This window comes from Lontra canadensis, unplaced genomic scaffold (assembly GCF_010015895.1).
Source record: "Lontra canadensis isolate GAN:19392208 unplaced genomic scaffold, GSC_riverotter_1.0 scaffold11, whole genome shotgun sequence".
NCBI classification, from domain to species: domain Eukaryota; kingdom Metazoa; phylum Chordata; class Mammalia; order Carnivora; family Mustelidae; genus Lontra; species Lontra canadensis.
This window is the reverse complement of record NW_022631005.1, coordinates 4,853,828-4,872,237: the sequence shown is the minus strand read 5'-3', so window position 1 is coordinate 4,872,237 and position 18,410 is coordinate 4,853,828. Positions and strand designations below refer to the sequence as shown.

Here is an 18,410-nt window from a genome sequence, read left to right as displayed (position 1 = left end):
GAGCATAATTAAGTCATTTTAAGTTTTATTAATATTAATTCAGAGGGTAGTTGTTCTAGAACTAACCTCAACATATTTTGATAGCATTTGGAAGAATGTCTTAGTGCATCTATTTTCATTCACTCAAAAGACTCTCCTAAAATTGCTGTAATATTTAATTAAAATGTTAAAATATTTGATTATGATAAGCCACAGGGAATAACTCTTATAATTGCATTTAGTCTAGGGAGGAAAGTAATTTGTTTTGCAAGTAGCACTGGCATATTTAATATTTAGCAATGCTATCAGCATATTACCATGTTATATTGTTTAAAACCCGATTAACTGTTATGTTATTGTAAAATACAATGTTAGTAGAAAGAGTTGAAAATGCATTTTAATATATCAAATTAACATAATGTGGCAGAACTCAGAAAACCTCATTTTAACTTTTCAGTACTATATTAAATTTTGACATAGTACATCTTTTCAGAACTTACGCATTAATAAGCATTTTAATTGAGGTGAGTTATGATTAATCATAAAAAATAATTTAGTAATGTAATGACATCTGAAAACAACTTCAAATTATGAATTAAGGCCTTTTAAGTATATTGTTTTATAAGTAGATTATCAACTTCCAGAACAGCACTATCCAATAGAACTTTTGCAATGATGAAAATGTTTGTGTTCTACACTGTCTAGTATGGTAGCCACTGGTCACATGTGGATTTTGAGTACTGAAAATGTGGCTAGGGTGACAAAAGAACGAAAATTTTAATTTTATATAATGGCATTTAATTAATTAGCTAGGGGCTAGCATGCTAGACAGCACAGTTCTAGAGTATCTGTTCTGTGCTTCTTTAGGACCCTTTTCCTCCTTCTTGCACATGGATATATGCAGTAAATATAGATAGACCTAAGTTTTAAAAATAGTTACAGTAGGGCGTCTGGGTGGCTTAGATGGTTAAGCGTCTGCCTTCCGCTCAGGTCATGATCCCAGCGTCCTGGGATTGAGCCCCACATTGAGCTCCTGGCTCAGCAGGGAGTCTGCTCCTCCCTCTCCCTCTGCTTCTCCCCGTGCTCATGCTGTCTCTCTCTATATCTCTGTCTCAAATAAATAAAAGAAAAGAAAATATATCTACATATTTACTTAGGTTGCATCTCACATTGTTAAATAAGACAAAATGTCAAAATTGCTAATTGAAAATACTAAGGTGAAATTAAATAGAAGTAAAAATGAACTGAAAAGGTATATATTATATTTTATATAATAAATATATTATTATATTTATATTTTCCATGTATAGAACACAAATACATTGCAGTTACTATATTTGGAAAAAGAATAATTTTTAACTTTTGGTAAATGTTTTGTAGAAAAATGTATACTTAGTTCTACAGCAGTGGTCAAAGAATGAATTTAGGCCTTTTTAAATTTTGTCTCCATTGATCTGTCCATGTTGTCTGAATTTCTTTGTCTATGAAATTGATATAATCAATACATACTTCATTACAATATTTTAAAATTATAAATCATTTGTGATGATGGTATTTCTGGTCCTGGATTAATTCTTGCATTTATTAGCTCAACAGAATTTTTGCACAGGAGTTGTCAAGGCACAAAAATAGCTGATTAGACAGTATATTGCTCCAGTAGTTATGGAATGATTTGATCTATTCGTATAGATTTATCAATAGATCTATATGTGTAGCATTTATTTTGAGGCTAGAAAATCCAGCCACAGAGGTGTTTATTTCCTTTGTTCTTTTAAAAAGACCTTTTATTAACCAGAGTATCATTTAAGTTAATGTTGTAACTGTGCTTATTTATGCTTCTATGAAGACTCATGTTCTACCTTTTCCATACTAATTAAATATATTCCTTAATAATTGAGTTTAAAGGTATATAACTGAATTATTAGGTGGCATATTGATCTGTATTTTTAAAGATTTTGTGTAGACTCTTTTTAGAATATAGTCTATTCAGTAGTCTCTTCATGGTATATCTGTTTCATATAGTAGATATTCTTGAGGTGGTTCATACTTAATATAATTTTAGAATTTTTATAATCAATCTAATTAGCATGGATGACTATGGAAACTGTCAGCCAGGCTAAAGGCTTTGAAAAACTATACAGGTTTGACATAGATTGAATTTCTTAATTTTGTCCTGATAACTTAAGCTCACAAAGCTTTGGAAGTTTTGTGTATTTAGACCCTTATTTAAAATTTCAAACTGTCTCTATCATATTGATAAATTATCATACAGCATGGATTCAGTGTTTTGTGAATCACTAATGCAATTTTTTTTCCAAATAGAAAGAACTCTGCAACATGATACTTGACTGTTGTGCCCAGCAAAGGACGTATGAGAAATTTTTTGGCTTATTAGCTGGGGTGAGCTATAGCCTCATTTTTCTTGTTGGAATTTAGTAGAATCACTAGGGGAATCCATAACATGAATATTGTGAATTAACGTGTCTGCTTTGTGGTCTTGTCTAATATAAGAGCAAGTCTTTGCTAAGAGCTTGTTGCTCTTCCCTCCCTCAGGTTTCCCATCCTCTGTAGTTTCCTCCTTTCCTATTTCATTTTGCAGTGCCTTATTAACATTGCTTATGACTCTTCCAGAACTTTTTGAAATTCTATATGCTTTGTAACAGTTTCCCAAAGAAGACAATTAAATGTTGCCTTTTCAAAATCTCAAAGCATTTTCTGAAGTCAAGTACATATTCAGGCAACACAAATAGAGCATGAGCTAAAATAAGTTTTTAAATCTAAACTGTACCCACAGAGAAATATATTTGCATAGTATATAAATGTATGTGTCTATGATAAGCTACTTGTATAATTTTGTTTTAGTGTATAAATCCCAGGTAAATAGGGATGATATATATTACCTTCTTTTTTAAGCATTCCATCATATAGCACAAAAAGATTGAGTGATATGATATACAAAATATTTACTAATTTTTGATTCAGTAAATTTAGAAGGATCTAATATGCTCATAATGGTATTGAGAGTCAGTGTTTAGTGATACTGACCTTCAGTTTTTTTATTTATTAGCGATTTTGCATGTTAAAAAAAGAATACATGGAATCCTTTGAAAGTATATTCAAAGAACAATATGATACCATCCATCGCTTGGAAACAAACAAATTGAGAAATGTTGCCAAGATGTTTGCTCACCTTTTGTACACTGATTCACTTCCATGGAGTGTAAGTAGATGAACTGATATTTATTCTTCCTTCCTTATCCCATTATTCTCGAATGGGTATTAAGTATAATATAACCATAGTTTTCCTATGTAGGAAATGTACTTTAAAATGATATGTATAACAAACTCATTGTAATGGCTATCTTTGAGGTTATATTCATACAACGTAGGATTGAGAAGTTAGGTAAATAATGTGAGTGTAAAAAACACCACCTGTGATGATTTTAACAGCCCTTTTTAATAGTGCTTTTTAATAGTGATGGCTAATGGTCCTTTCAGGGGAAAATAGAGATTTTCCTCTTCTCTGTGTGTGCACACGTGCATGTATACTCATACCCACATACATGAATAGCTTTGTGGTCCATGCATCATGTAGTCAGTTCTTTAGAACAAGATAAGATATCCTTGATACACAAATGAATACTGGATTGGAATTTAAAATGCATTCATGACGCTGGAATTTATTGTATAACTGCTGTTCATCCAACAGCCATTCATTTAGTTACCAGCTCTGTGCCCAGTCACTTGAGAGAGATACTGGGCATCCAAAGTGAACTATATATGATCTCTGCTTTAAAGAAACATACCATATAAGAAATACATAAGGTAAGATATGCCCATAGCGCCAGTACAAAATAACAATTGATAGGTTATAAGAAAAGTTGAAAGTTGAAAGAAAAGTGAAGTTGAAAGAAAGAAATTACATCCAAGAGGAAAGAAAGAAAGAAGAGGATCACATTGTACTATACCACAAGCTGATGGTAGAATGAGGCAGCAAAGTGACCTTATAAACGTTAGATAGATTCTTGTAATATTGTAAGTACTAAGTATGTCTAGCTGCATTAATAGGTATTTTGTAAGCTGGCCTAGGAGCCTGATTATAATAATATTTTTACTTCTTTTTTCCCCTCTGGGAATGAAAATGAAATCAAAGTTTTAAACAATCGAAGCAAATGGGTTCCTGGAACATAGAAACTGGAGGTTACTTTTAGTTTTATTTGTCTTAAAACATCTCTATTGGCTTCAGTTTTTAAGCCTCAATCTTAGTATTTAGAACAAACCATTACTCTTCCTGTCTTTACCCTTATTGTATATGTACTATACAAAACTGTAGCCTAATACGTTAAGTGGCATTTTGCCCCAAACCCCTATATATATATCTCCACATTTTGATGAGTGAGTTTTAGGAGCTAGTAATCTTTGCTTCAGCATTATATACTTACAGCAGAATATAAAAGCACATTACTCAAGAAAGAATGAACTCTATTTCTGTAGTGTCTTAGCATTATGAAAATTAGCATAGAGAGATAGTCTTAAACTTTGCCAAGAAATAATACTTACTAGGACAAAGAAAGATACTCACAGATAATTCTTTAGAGAGGCTTAAAGTTATAAGTGTTGGTCATTTTGTCTTATCTTTAGAACAAAATAAAATTGTCTTTTAATTTTAATTTTCAGGTTCTTGAATGTATAAAGCTAAGTGAAGAAACCACTACATCGTCCAGTAGAATTTTTGTTAAAATATTTTTCCAAGAACTGTGTGAATATATGGGTCTTCCTAAACTTAATGCAAGATTAAAGGATGAGTAAGTTTATCATTATGCACGTTTTATTCTTACTGTCCTCAGGAATTTTCCTCCATTGTAGCAACCTAAATCCACACTTGGTTGTAAAAACAAGAGTTAAGCCCCTAGGTCTTTGTTCTTCCATTAATTACTACTCTGAATCTCATGTTCTGTGGCACAGGACATCATGTGGTTTTTAATGTTGGATTTAATTGCAGGAGAGTAAACACAGAATCAGTGCCTCTTTTAATTTAGTTAGAACACACAATTATTTTGCATGTTCACTGGAGTTTTCTAATGAGTATTACAGTTTTCTTTTCTTTTTTTTATGATTTTATTTATAGGGATGATATATATTACCTTCTTTTTTAAGCATTCCATCATATAGCACAAAAAGATTGAGTGATATGATATACAAAATATTTACTAATTTTTGATTCAGTAAATTTAGAAGGATCTAATATGCTCATAATGGTATTGAGAGTCAGTGTTTAGTGATACTGACCTTCAGTTTTTTTATTTATTAGCGATTTTGCATGTTAAAAAAAGAATACATGGAATCCAGAGTAAAAAAAGAATACATGGATCCAGACAAAGATCACAAGTAGGCAGAGAGAGGATGAAGCAGGCTCCCTGCTGAGCAGAGAACCCGATGTGGGGCTCGATCCCAGGATTCTGGGATTATGACCTGAGCCGAAGGCAGAGGCTTTAAGTCACTGAGCCACCCAGGCGCCCCTTTATTTTCATTTTTAACCCAAATTTTGAACCTTAGAAAATTAATTAATTTTTGTTATCAATGGTAATTATAAATGTATTTAGATGACTCAGTCATGTAGTTGTTCAAATTATTACACTGAATGAGAATCTTGTTCCAGGACTATCATGTAATCCCTATACCTGCTTTCTTATTTCCAATTTATTCAGATATTACTGTTGACTTCTACTTCATTCACACTGCTGAATCATCCTTTCAGATTTCTTAGTGACTGCCTGCCAAGTCAAGTACTTTTTCTCAATCCTCCTGCCCCCAGACTTTCCGGCCTTACTAATGCAGTTGGCCACTTGCTCACTATGGCTCCTCACTTTCTTTTCATTCTGCCTCACTCTCTTCATGGTCTCTACTCTTCAGCCTACCTCTCCTCTTTGCCACAGTTTCCATTCTGGCTTCAACATGCCCTCTCTGGGCTAGTCCATCGCTCCTCTTGGTTTCATAGACTATCTTACCGGTCCCTGTCTACTTCACCAGGTTTATCTCCTCCCTCTCCATAGACTTCACCAACATTGCTCAGCTTGTTCATGCTTCCTTACCTCCATTTCCAGAGCTAGAAATCCCCTCTTTTGGTCTATCCAGCAAAACTCTTATTTTTCTTGTATGTCACTTTTTTCTGTGTAACAGTTTGTCCTGACCCTGCTGGTTAGTCATTCAGTGTGGCACTCAGAACAACATGTCCAAACCACCTTGTATTGTTCCCATCTCTGGAAATAATGATTGTATGCAGTCTTCTTCCATGATTTCGCCCTTTTGTTGACTGTTTTTTCCCATCCCCCAGTGCTGTGCACAGTGCTGTGTGTGCATGTGTGTGTATATATATACAACAGAGGTTTGTTTTTACTTTATTGTATACATTCACATACTGTGTGTATGTGTGTGTGTGTGTGTGTGATTATGTATGTTATACAATATGTATGTATGTGTGATATATAAAAAAGTTTTTAAAAACTTCTGTGGGGCGCCTGGGTGGCTCAGTAAGTTAAGCATCCAACTCTTGGTTTCGACTCAGGTCATGATCTCAGGGTTGTGAGATCAAGCCTGGTGTTGAGCTCCGCACTCCTCGAGGAGTGTGCTTGAGATTCTTTTTCCCTCTCTCCCTCAGCCCCGCACCCTGTACGCCCGTGTGCCTAGGCTGTCTCTCAAATAAATAAATCTTTTTTAAAAAAACCTCCTCTGTTGTAAGTTTAGTAAATTATGACTTGACCCTACTTATTTCATTTAAATATCATGTAGCCTAATCTAATAAATTATATAAATCACTTACTTAATTGTATTTCATTTACCAATTTAAAAATACATAGAAAATCTGAAAAATTATAATATAAGAAATTTGCCTTTTTATCTTTAAGCAATGTGTTCTCTTTTGTTCATTTTCTTTTCTTGTTTTAGAACCCTACAGCCATTTTTTGAAGGGTTATTACCCCGAGATAATCCAAGAAACACTCGGTTTGCCATCAACTTCTTCACTTCAATAGGTCTTGGAGGTTTAACGTAAGGATAGTTTTCAAAATTTTATTTTCATCTTATAAAATTATCTCACAGGTGCCTTCAAAGCAGAAACTAACAGAGATTATATCTTTAATTAGGGATGAATTGCGTGAGCATCTCAAAAACACACCGAAGGTCATTGTGGCACAGAAACCAGATGTTGAGGCAAATAAATCCCCTTCCTCTTCCTCTTCCGCGTCCTCCTCTTCAGAGTCGGCCTCCTCTGCCTCTGACTCGGACAGCAGTGACAGTAGTTCAGAGTCTTCCAGCGAAGACAGCGGGTCTTCATCCAGCAGTAGTCAGAGCTCTGCCTCAGGTATGGAAACTCACTTCTAATGGATTGGGATCTTTTCTAACAAGTATATTGCTGGTGATGTTTACAGCAAGGGAAGAAAATAATTTGATTGCTTGATTATTTTAGAGTTCAGTTGTTTAAAAGCCACAGTTAATAATATAAATGATCATCTATCACTGCTGGAGCCTGTAGTGAATTGCATCATTTATAATGCTAAGATTACCTATTGGAACCCTCTTCATAGAAATGAAGATATTTCATTGCAAATACTTACTTGAATGACGACTGCAATGCCATTCATTCATAGTTTCTATAGTCCAGTTTATAGCTTTCCTGGTAGTTCTATTTAAAAAAAAAAAAAATTTAAAAAGTTTTTTACTGTAGTGAGGTCATGTTAGCTACCGAAAAATGCCATGCATTCATTGCACACATCGTAAGTGTAAATGTTCATGAAGAGAACACATCCACATGCTAGCTACCCATAACCAGAGTTACTAGCTACTGCCGCTCCTCCCATCCACTGCCTCAGGGCAGCTACTACTCTCATTTGTAATTCCGTAATTCATTATGCCTGTTTTTAACTTTATTACTGTGTTTTGTGAACTCCTTTGTGTCTGGCTTATCTTTCACAATTACTTTTGTGAGATTCATGTGTAACACTGCATTTAGTTATAGTTCCTTCAGTCTTATTGCTATATAGTTTTCCACTGTATGAATATGCTACAGTCTATTTAACATCCCTTCTACTCAGAAGCAATTTAGATATATAAATAGTAGTCCTGTGAATATCCTTATTCATACTCGGTAAGTATGTGTATATGTACCTATGTGCATTTCCATTGGGTTTGTCCTGGGAATCACTGGGTTGTAGGTTGTATGTATATTTAGCTCTAGTAGTTACTGCCAGCTTTGCAAGTCAGTATTTCAGTTTACACCTCCATTAGCCATGTTTGAGAGTTCCAGTAGCTCCCATCCTCTCAGCACTTTGGTTGGATATCTTCATTTTAACCATTCTGGTAGATATGTAATGGCATTGCATTGTGGTTTTAATTTGCATTTTCTCGATCATTAATGAAGTTGAACACTATTTTATAATGTTATTGATCATTTGGGTATTTTCTTTTTTGTGAGTGTCTGTTCAAATCTTTGCTACCCTTCCCCCCCTTTTTGTTGTTTTATGAAGTTGTCTCTTCTATAAATTTGTTGTTCTTTAGGTTTTCTGGATGTGTATCTTTTGTCACATGTATGTATTGCAAATAGCTAGTTCCATTCCATTTTTGTCTCTCCCAGCCTGTGCAGCTGCCAGAGCTCTGTTGGTCTCTCTGTCCCTCAGCAGTAACCCTGGATCAGCAGATGCTCATAGGGAGAAAGTGGCTGTAGAATGTCAGCTTACTTCTCCATGGTTCCGCCCTCTCTAGAATGCTGGCCCTTAATCAACTTGAAAGAAAGTTGCAAATAGTACAGAAAATTCCCATATAGCCTTCACTCAACTTTTCCTAGTGTTAGTATTGTATGTAACCAGAGTTCCATTACCGAAGCCAGGAAATTAACATTGTAACAATACATTAAACATATTCTTACTTGAATTTCACCAGTTTTTCCATTAATGTCCTTTTTCTTATTCCAGGATCCTACTTGGATTGAACTGAGTTTCTTCTTAGTCCTCTATAACCTATTCCTCTCAGGCTTTTCTTGGCTTTAATGGCTCTGAGACTTTTGAAGTCCTCTGGTCACTTATATTTTAGAATTGGTCCCTCAACTCAGATATCTGTCTGATCTTTTTACATGATTAGAATGAGGTTATGCATTTTTGGACAGAATACCATAGAAATAATGTATTCTTAATGCATCTTATCTTGGAGTTCATAATATTGATAGTCTTATTGGTGACATTAACTTTGATCACTTGGTTAAAGTGATATCTGCTCAATTTCTTTTGAGCAGAAAAGGACAGAAACTCCTTTTCTCTATAAATTAATGTCTTGTAGGGAGATAATTTGATCCTATGCAAATCTTCTCTTTCTCCTCTACCTTTCGCTCTTTAATTTTAGCATCCTTTGGATCTTGTCTGCAATACTTAACTACTGTGGTGTTTGCCGAATGTGATTTTTCCATTTGTCTTTTTTCTTCTGCATTTAGTGATTGAATTTCTTCTGCAAGAAAGAATTATCCCTCTCCCCCACCCCCACTTATTTATTAACTTTATATTTTATCAGTGTGGACTCTTGGGTATTTATCTGAATTAGTTAAAATCCATTACTATAATTTATTTTATTGTTCAGGTCATTTCAGCTTTGGCAGTTAGGACTCCTTCAAGTTGACCCTCTGTTCTTTCAACATATACCTATCCTGTCCTTTTTTTTTGAGTACTGCCTTTCTTTATAATATCTCAAGCTGTTCAAGATCTTTAGTGCCTTTAAGCAGAAGATTTTAAATTTTTATCTGGCATTTCTAGTTGTTTTCAGCAGGGTCACTGGTCTTCCACAGCTTTTTCCATCCTTCCTAGAAGTAGAAATACAGTAGTAAAGGATTTTTTTAAATGTGCCATTTTCTGAGAAGGTCTGTTTTGTTTTCCCCAGGATCAACCCTGTTTTCTTCCATCACAGTATCTTAGCCTGAATAAGAGATAGTCTTATTGTCCAAAATCATATCATTTCTTACTTTTTAATGCATATTTAGTGGCAGGAAAAAGTAGTTGGGAGGTTGATCTTTACACTCTTGTTCTCTGGCTTATTACACTTAAAAGAGTGTGTGTGGCAGCCAGAATTGTGGGACTCTCAGTATTTTATATTATTAGAGTAAGATTGCATTTGCCCACAGGAAGTCTTATTCTTGAATCAAAATACGTTAACATTGTTCATTTAATATTCACCTCTTAATTCTAAAGAATTTGTTATTTCATGGTACATGTTTTGAGAACAGATGATAACACAGCTTGAATTGCTGCAGTAAGGAATCTTGCTGATTCAAAATTAATTTGCCTCATCATACAATTTCAGTAGAGAGTTTTCTGTTTTATTAGTAAAATATTAAGTAGCATAAAAGCAATATGAACTGTACCAAAATTAGAAAATTGTAAAGCAAACACCCAACAGTGGGTTGGTTGCCTGTTATGGTAGGGCTCAGGGTTTTATGTCAGCACTGCCCTGAGAGTGGTGAATAGTAGGGACAGAGAGACGTTGATTTAGCATGCAGCCAGATGGTTTCTGCTTGGGTAGCTGCAGCTCAGCTGAGCTGCTTGGTAGGAACCACAGAAATAAATCCTTAGTGGCAAACCAATGGACTATGCCAAGGGTAGGCATTTGGCAGAAGAAATACAGGTTGGTACAGTGAGATTTAGGTGGAGACAGGATGAAGGTAGGCAGTTTTCTACCATATTTTCTTTCTGTATATGTATGAATTTGACAGAACTTTTGGTCTTCTCAGCACCTTTGATTTATGTACCCAAAGTAAATAACACAGATAAACTGATTAAATTTGTTTTATAGCTTAAAATTTCACTGTGATTATTTAATATTTATATTTGTGATTGTATCAGTAAGATTGAATTGTTCTCAGCCATTTCAAAAGAGTTTTCTCAGAAATCAAGATAAGGCCTATGATTATGTCTTTTTTTTTTTTTAAAGATTTTATTTATTTATTTGACAGAGAGAGAGATCACAAGTAGGCAGAGAGGCAGGCAGAGAGAGAGGGGGAAGCAGGCTCCCCACTGAGCAGAGAGCCTGATGCGGGGCTTGATCCCAGGACCCTGAGATCAGGACCTGAGCCGAAGGCAGCGGCTTAATCCACTGAGCCAAGCTCAGTGTCTTAACAAGCTTCTCTTCCTGGTGTAGATACTGCTTCTCTGATAGCACTGGAGAGCAGAACTATTGTTTTTGTAGGAAGAGGTTTTTACTTGAAAAATACATATTCATGCTGTTAAACAAACACAGTAAACAAACACAGTAACCCCACTTCCCCACCTTTAGGAGTGATGTTGCTCACATGTGTGCTCACTGTGTTTTTCTTAACATGTCAGATCTGAATAATATTCCCTATGACATAATGCACAGGGCTGGAATTTCTGTTTTTGAATAAAATTTATAAGTGTACCTGTTAGTTAGGAAATGTACCTGTTAGTCACTTTATAAAAAATTTTACATTTGCTATAGTTTATTTAAAGTTTCTGCTTATAGCTTTGAGTCTAAGGATCAAAACAGTACTTTGGTTAGATAAGATACGTATTCTTAAAAATTACTCATCTTGTAAAATATCCTGTTGTAAGACTTGCCATTCAATTTAGTTTTGCATCCAGTTTGTCTGAATTAATAAACCTACAGTGGATTAATAAATATAATTGTTAAATTATTAAATTAAAGATTAAAATAAAAGCTAATGATTTCATTTTATGTATGCAGATAAAGATAGAAGAAAGAAGGGACAAGGAAACACCAGAAGTAAGGAAGTAGATAAATTGATCAGGAAACAACAGACCCATGATAGGAAACAAGAAGAAAGAAGGCCAGAGCAAAGGCATCGGGAAACACGGACTGAAAGAGAAAGAAGGTCAGAAAAACATAAAGATAAAAATTCAAGGGATCCAAACTGGAGAGATCCCATAACAAAGTACACTTCAGATAGAGGTGTTCCTTCTGAACGAAATAGTTACAGTAGAATCATGAATGACAGAGACCAAGAAGCACACACAGATTTGGAAAATAAGTATGGTGATCCTAAAAAGAAGAGAGGAGAGAGAAGAAATTCTTTTTCTGAAAATGAGCACAGACACCGAAATAAAGACTGTGAAAATGTTATAAGAAAAGATAGATCAAAGTCAAGAGAAAAGAATAGAAAACATTCAGGTTCTAGAAGTGATGAAGATAGGTATCAGAATGGTGCCGAAAGGCGATGGGAAAAATCTAGCAGATACTCTAAACAATCCAGAGAATCAAGCAAACATCAGGACTGGCGAAGAGAAAAGTCTCCAACAAAGCAAAAAAAATAGTTCTACAAAATTACAGAAACTGAACATGCCTTATATTCAGTTGAAACAAATTATTTTTTATATTAACGAACTTTATAAGAATTCTTGTATAAAGTACTGGTTTGTATTTGTACATTTAAAAATTTTTTCATTTTAACATGTTTTATAATTGGTACATCTCAAGGCCCTCCACATAAAATTATTTGAGAAGTTTCACCAGAGAGGGATGTAATTCTTGCTTATATTTTGTTAATAAAATGATCAAATGCTCATTGAATCAGTGATTTTTTTTCCATTGACAAAATTTTTTTTCCTGGTAATGTTTCCAGTTGTTTATAGAATTATTATAAGAATTATCAGTGGCTTTTTTTTTTTTTTAATAACTAGAGACCAAAATAGGTGAACCATTTCAATGTGATATTTTTGCTTTGTCAATGAGATGCTATGAACCTTTTTAGGAGTCACCGTTTTTTTTTTTAATAGGAATTATTTCAAGTTTTATATTACATCTTGAACAAAGTAGATATGTATAATTTTTTTAACAAGTGTTTTGATGAAGCTAAGGGTATATTAGTCTTTTAAACAGATGCATAGCTATATTATTTAGAATTAGGACTTATCAATAACATTTCTTCTCTTTGGACTGCTAGATTAATGTTTAATTGAAATTCTTTGTGATTAGTGCTTTTTCTCAGCCTTGAAGTTATATCATTGTTGGTAAGGTAATGTGTATTTAACTTTTAATTTAGGTTAATAGGTCATTGGAAAACATATAGTCATGAGAAATGTGAACAGCCTAACTGTGAAATAATTCCAATTTTTTAAAGAATTTTGAAGCTTTCCATCATTGTAACTCTCACCAGTTAACATGTGACCATATTATTTATTACTTTTGAAATAAAATATTGCCTCTGAAGTTTTAGATTTGCTGACATTTAACCTACTTACCAAATAGACTGCTTGTGCTTGTTCACTTTTAAAATACATAAAGTCCATTTTAGCTGATGTCTGGTTTCAAGAATAATGGGACCACCATCTTCAATGTTTGACTTTCAGGCATTCTCTGATTCAAAATGTTTTTTATTTTTGTTCAAAAACTTGAGTATAAATAAAGTCCATATAAATAAATAAATATTATCCTCTCCTCCTATCCTCCTGCCCCTGCAAGAGGGGGAAAAAAAAAAAAAGAAGAACATTAATTGAATATGACAGCCTGAAAAAATTCTTCTTAGTGTTTTCTCCTACTGTGGTGGTTAGAAGATGCTGAGTTGTCATTAGAAGGTACTGTCATGGACACAGTGCATTTCACAAAACTATGAAGCTTAGCAAATCGGATTTATTTAACACATAGGCTATGAGCCCTAAAGGAAAATAAATGAGAGTTTATTTTTGTAACCGAACACTGGTCTTTGGGGGTGGTAAAAAGGAAGAAAATTGGAATAGAAGTTTTAGCTTATTTTCTTCACTTTAAGTTTATAATTTCTAAATGTAGAAATGGGAAATCGTTTGATTTATTAAGTCGTTAAGACCTTAAAGATTTGTGAAAATACATAATTTTTTAAATGTAACAAATATTGAGCTTCTATTATGTACACAGACCTATTCTAGGAATATAAATAAACCATGAAGAAAACGAGTTTCAACTCTTAACAGGGCTGATACTATGGTAGGGAGATGTGGTGGTCATGATACTGGGGGGTTTGGGGTGGTTGGTAATTTTCCATAAGAAGGTCAGAGATCTCGGATAAGGTGATGTTTGCCCAGATTGTTGAAGGAAGTAAGACCTTGAACCCTGTGGACTACTGTGGGGAGAACCCAGGCAGAAGGGATTGCTGAAGTATAGATGTTTATTTATAACAAATATTGCCTGGGAATTTACGTTAACGTTTCCTATCCAACTAGTTGGATTTTTCTTCTCCTCACTATCTTATTTATTTTTAAGAAAAGCAGTTAACACCTAACTCCCTTCAAGCAGAAAAATATCTGAGTATAACTGAGTCCTATCAGGGCACAGTCAATAGGGGCCTGGGGCAGAAATGGACTTTTTTTTTTTTGCATTCAGGGTGCATTTCTAGCACATCAAATGTGATAGGCTCAGATGCCCTGCCCTGCGATTTGGGCAGGTTTTTCCACTTTCATCCTTTTAAAATGCAGACAAGAAACATGTTGACTATGTCTGCTGTTTCTGAATTTTTACTTCTTAGGATTAGCATTTTTTGAGGATCAGCTGAGTCCTGTGTATTTTGCGTGCCATTACTCACTGTCAGTTTCTCAACTTCTCTACGTCCAAGGTTTCTCTATCCCTACTGTATCCCCAACCACCTGCACCCATGGTCATTCACCTTATGTTGACTTCAAAATCCACACCATCTCGGAAAACTCTTCTTCAAGCATCGTACTTTGACCACTGCCCATCCCACTCACTCGCTCTAGTAGTGCTAGTCTAGGAATCCGATCATTTCATCAAAACTTCAGATGTACTGACTTTGTTAAAATTTATCATCGCCCCCCCGATTCTTTCACTTGCTTTTAGGAAAAGACTCAGGTTCATAGTGAGTAATTTATTACCATTTCATTTGAAAACTATTTGGCTAACTGCACATTTAAGTCTTTACTAGGTTTTTATCTAATCTATACCATTTGCTGGCTGTTGCCTTGGGCAGGTCCTTTATCCTTGGTGTCTCCATTTGTGTCCATTTCCTCCTGTGGACAGTGGTAGAATGGTAACTCCCTTAAATAGTGAATGGTCTCTGTGGCATGAACAGGGCCTAGAGCTAAATGCTCAGTGTTAAGGTCTTTTTTTTGTTTTTGTTTTTGTTTTGTCAATAAATGCTGACATAGTACCAGTAGACCAGGAATTGCAAACTCGAATACAGAGGATAACACAAATAAGATAAATCAGCTTGGGGAATGAACTGGAGTGACTGAAAGGCAGCAGTAGTTACTCAGCTCCATCCAGTTGTGCCTATAAAAAAGACCAAAGATTGACAAAGCTGCCTGATTCTCAAGAGAATTGAAGAAGTAGGATTTTTATATGACTCCTGATTTTTAAATGTTGACAGTGATTTTTTTTTTAAGATCAAAACGGCCCGAAGTTGTTAAAAGTCCAAACAAAATGATCCCTTCAGGTGAATTGCCTTTTGAATAGCTAGTTTGTGATTCCACTGTAGTTCCTCAAAAGCTATTTATTATTTAATCTTGAAATGACAGGGTTTGTTATACAAACCTCATCACTGTTTCATTTTCTGCTCTTCATTAGAGTGGGAGGATAAGTCCTATCATCTTTGTTAAGAAAACTCATTTACTTCGCTAACCTCAGCAGTCCCTCTTGCTCTAAAACTTTTGCCAAGTTTTAGTTCTGTATTTCATTGGCCTACTCCTTAAAATTTCGTATATCCAAAATACAATTCATTTTTCCTCAGATCCTCAGCCTTTCTAACTGCAGCTGATTCCACTAATCTCCCATCACTTTTGAGTTCCCCTTTCCCCAAACCACCAAACTGCAACAGTATCTTTTTAAAAGATCTATTAGTTATGTTAGAGAGGGAGAAGGGGAGGAAAGGGCAGAGGCAGAAGGAGAGAATCTTCAAGCATACTCCCTGCTGAATGTGGGGGAGCCCACTGTGGGCTGGCTCTCCTCTCAGGATCTGTGAGATCACGACCTGAGCCAAAACCAAGAGTCTGATGCTTAACCAACTGAGCCAACCAGACACCCCTGGATTTGGACAGTAGTTTATGCATCATCCTCCTGTGTACCAAGTACTGCTCCAAAGAGAGAAAAAGCAAACAGACCTTGTCTTTTTTTTTTTCTTTTTTTAAGATTTTATTTATTTATTTGACAGAGATCACAAGTAGGCAGAGAGGCAGGCAGAGAGAGAGGAAGGGAAGCAGGCTCCCTGCTGAGCAGAGAGTCCGATGTGGGGCTCCATCCCAGGACTCTGGGATCATGACTTGAGCTGAAGGCAGAGGCTTTAACCCACTGAGCCGCCCAGGTGCCCCCAGGCCCTGTCTTCAATTGACCCTAAATCCTCACAAGGGAAAACAAAGCTTAAAAAATAAAAACTTGGGGCACCTGGGTGGCTCAGTGGGTTTAAGCCTCTGCCTTCGGCTCAGGTCATGATTCCAGATCCTGGGATCCAGCCTCGAATTGGGCTTCTGCTCAGCAGGGAGCCTACTTTCCTTCTCTCTCTATCTGTCTCTGCTTACTTGTGATCTCTGTCTGTCAAATAAATAAATAAAATCTTAAATAAATAAATAAATAAAAACTTAACACTTTGAAAAATGTTAGCTATTCAGAAAAACCAAAAGAATAGTGCAGTGACCACCTATAAACTACCTCGATTCTGATTTCAATAATCTAAATCCTTATTTCCATCCTGTTACTTTCTTCTACACGGAAGTTCAATGACTCCTCCAGCTTACAGGATAAATATAAATTCCCAGCCTGTTATTCTAGTTTCTTTAAAGTTCAAGTGTTGTAGATAAACAATGAATCTTGGAACACGGCATCAAAAACTAATGATGTATTTTATGGTGACTAACGTAACAATAAAAAAAATTTTTTAAAGTTCAAGTTCAACCTGTCTTAATGATTGTTCTAGGAGCTGCCATCCTTTGATCACTACTACATTGTAGAATGTTTAGCGGCATCCCTGACCTTAACTGGTAGATACTAGTAGCACGTTTCCCAGTCCTGACAAGGTCAATCCATTGTCTCCTGACATTGCCAACTATGCCCTCCAACGCAAAGTATCCCTAGTTGACCACCGTAACCATAGACCTAGCACTTAGGAAATACTCTTCAGTGGATCACAATGATAGTGTTTGTTCTGGTAGAACCACTGTGCCTATTCATATAAAGCTATGTCTATTATACTGCCCTCTTCTTTTTGCAAGGGCAAGATTTGTTTTAAGAGACTATTTAATAGAGAGAGGAGTCAAGATGGCGGAGAAGTAGCAGCTGAGACTACTTCAGGTTGCGGGAGATCAGCTAGATAGCTTATCTAAATATTGCAAACACCTACAAATCCAACGGGAGATTGAAGAGAAGAAGAACAGCAATTCTAGAAACAGAAAATCAACCACTTTCTGAAAGGTAGGACTGGCGGAGAAGTGAATCCAAAGGGACGGGAAGACAGACCCCGGGGGGAGGGGCCGGCTCCCGGCAAGCGGCGGAGCAACGGAGCACAAAATCGGGACTTTTAAAAGTCTGTTCCGCTGAGGGACATCGCTCCAGAGGCTTAACTGGGGTGAAGCCCACGCGGGGCCAGTGTGGCCTCAGGTCCCGCAGGGTCACAGAAGGATCGGGGTGTCTGAGTGTCGCAGAGCTCGCAGGTATTAGAACGGGGAAGCCGGCTACAGAGACGGAGCCGAGGAGTGAGCTCACAGCTCGGGCTTACCTTGAACCGGTCGCAGGCTCGGTGAGCTCGGAGCGCAGCCGGAGGCCAGGCAGACGGGAGTAATTGGACGCTGTTCCCTAAGGGCGCACTGAGGAGTGGGACCCCTAGCTCTCGGCTCCTCCGGGCCGGAGACTGGGAGGCCGCCATCTTCCTTCCCGTCCTCCGGACTCTACGGAAAGCGCTCAGGGAACAAAAGCTCCCGAAAGCAAACCCGAGCGGATTACTCAGCCCGGCCCCTGGTAAGGGCGGTGCGACTCCGCCTGGGGCAAAGACACTTGAAAATCACTACAACAGGCCCCTCCCCCAGAAGATCAACAAGAAACCCAGCCAGGACCAAGTTCACTTACGAGGAGTGCGTTTCAATACCAAGGAGAGCAGCGGAATTCCAGAGGAGGAGAAAGCAAAGCACGGAACTCATGGCTTTCTCCCCATGATTCTTTAGCCTTGCAGTTAATTTAATTTTTTTTTCTTTTTCAATTTTTTTCTCTTCTTCTGCTAAATTTTTTTAAACTTTTACCCTTTTCTTTTTTAACGTTTTTTAACTAGTTTATCCAATATATATATATATTTTCCCCTTTCTCCTCTCGATTTGGGATCTCTTCTGATTTGGCTAAAGCATATTTTCCTGGGGTTGTTGCCACCCTTTTAGTATTTTACTTACTCCTTCATATACTCTTATCTGGACAAAATGACAAGGCGGAAAAATTCACCACAAAAAAAAGAACAAGAG

At 36.2% G+C, this 18,410-nt stretch overlaps 1 protein-coding gene across 2 annotated transcripts in view; it reads left to right on the top strand.

Annotated features, from left to right (window-relative positions):
- Positions 1 to 12,558, top strand: part of CWC22 (CWC22 spliceosome associated protein homolog) — a 57,061-nt gene extending 44,503 nt beyond the window's left edge. For both annotated transcript variants that reach the window (XM_032856045.1, XM_032856044.1), the window contains 6 exons: positions 2,302 to 2,379; positions 3,047 to 3,199; positions 4,657 to 4,784; positions 6,925 to 7,026; positions 7,122 to 7,339; positions 11,716 to 12,558. In XM_032856045.1, the coding sequence (XP_032711936.1) occupies positions 2,302 to 2,379; positions 3,047 to 3,199; positions 4,657 to 4,784; positions 6,925 to 7,026; positions 7,122 to 7,339; positions 11,716 to 12,302 (1,266 nt within the window). In that variant the 3' untranslated portion in view covers positions 12,303 to 12,558. The remainder of the gene's footprint in view (positions 1 to 2,301; positions 2,380 to 3,046; positions 3,200 to 4,656; positions 4,785 to 6,924; positions 7,027 to 7,121; positions 7,340 to 11,715) is intronic.
- Positions 12,559 to 18,410: the final 5,852 nt, after the last annotated feature.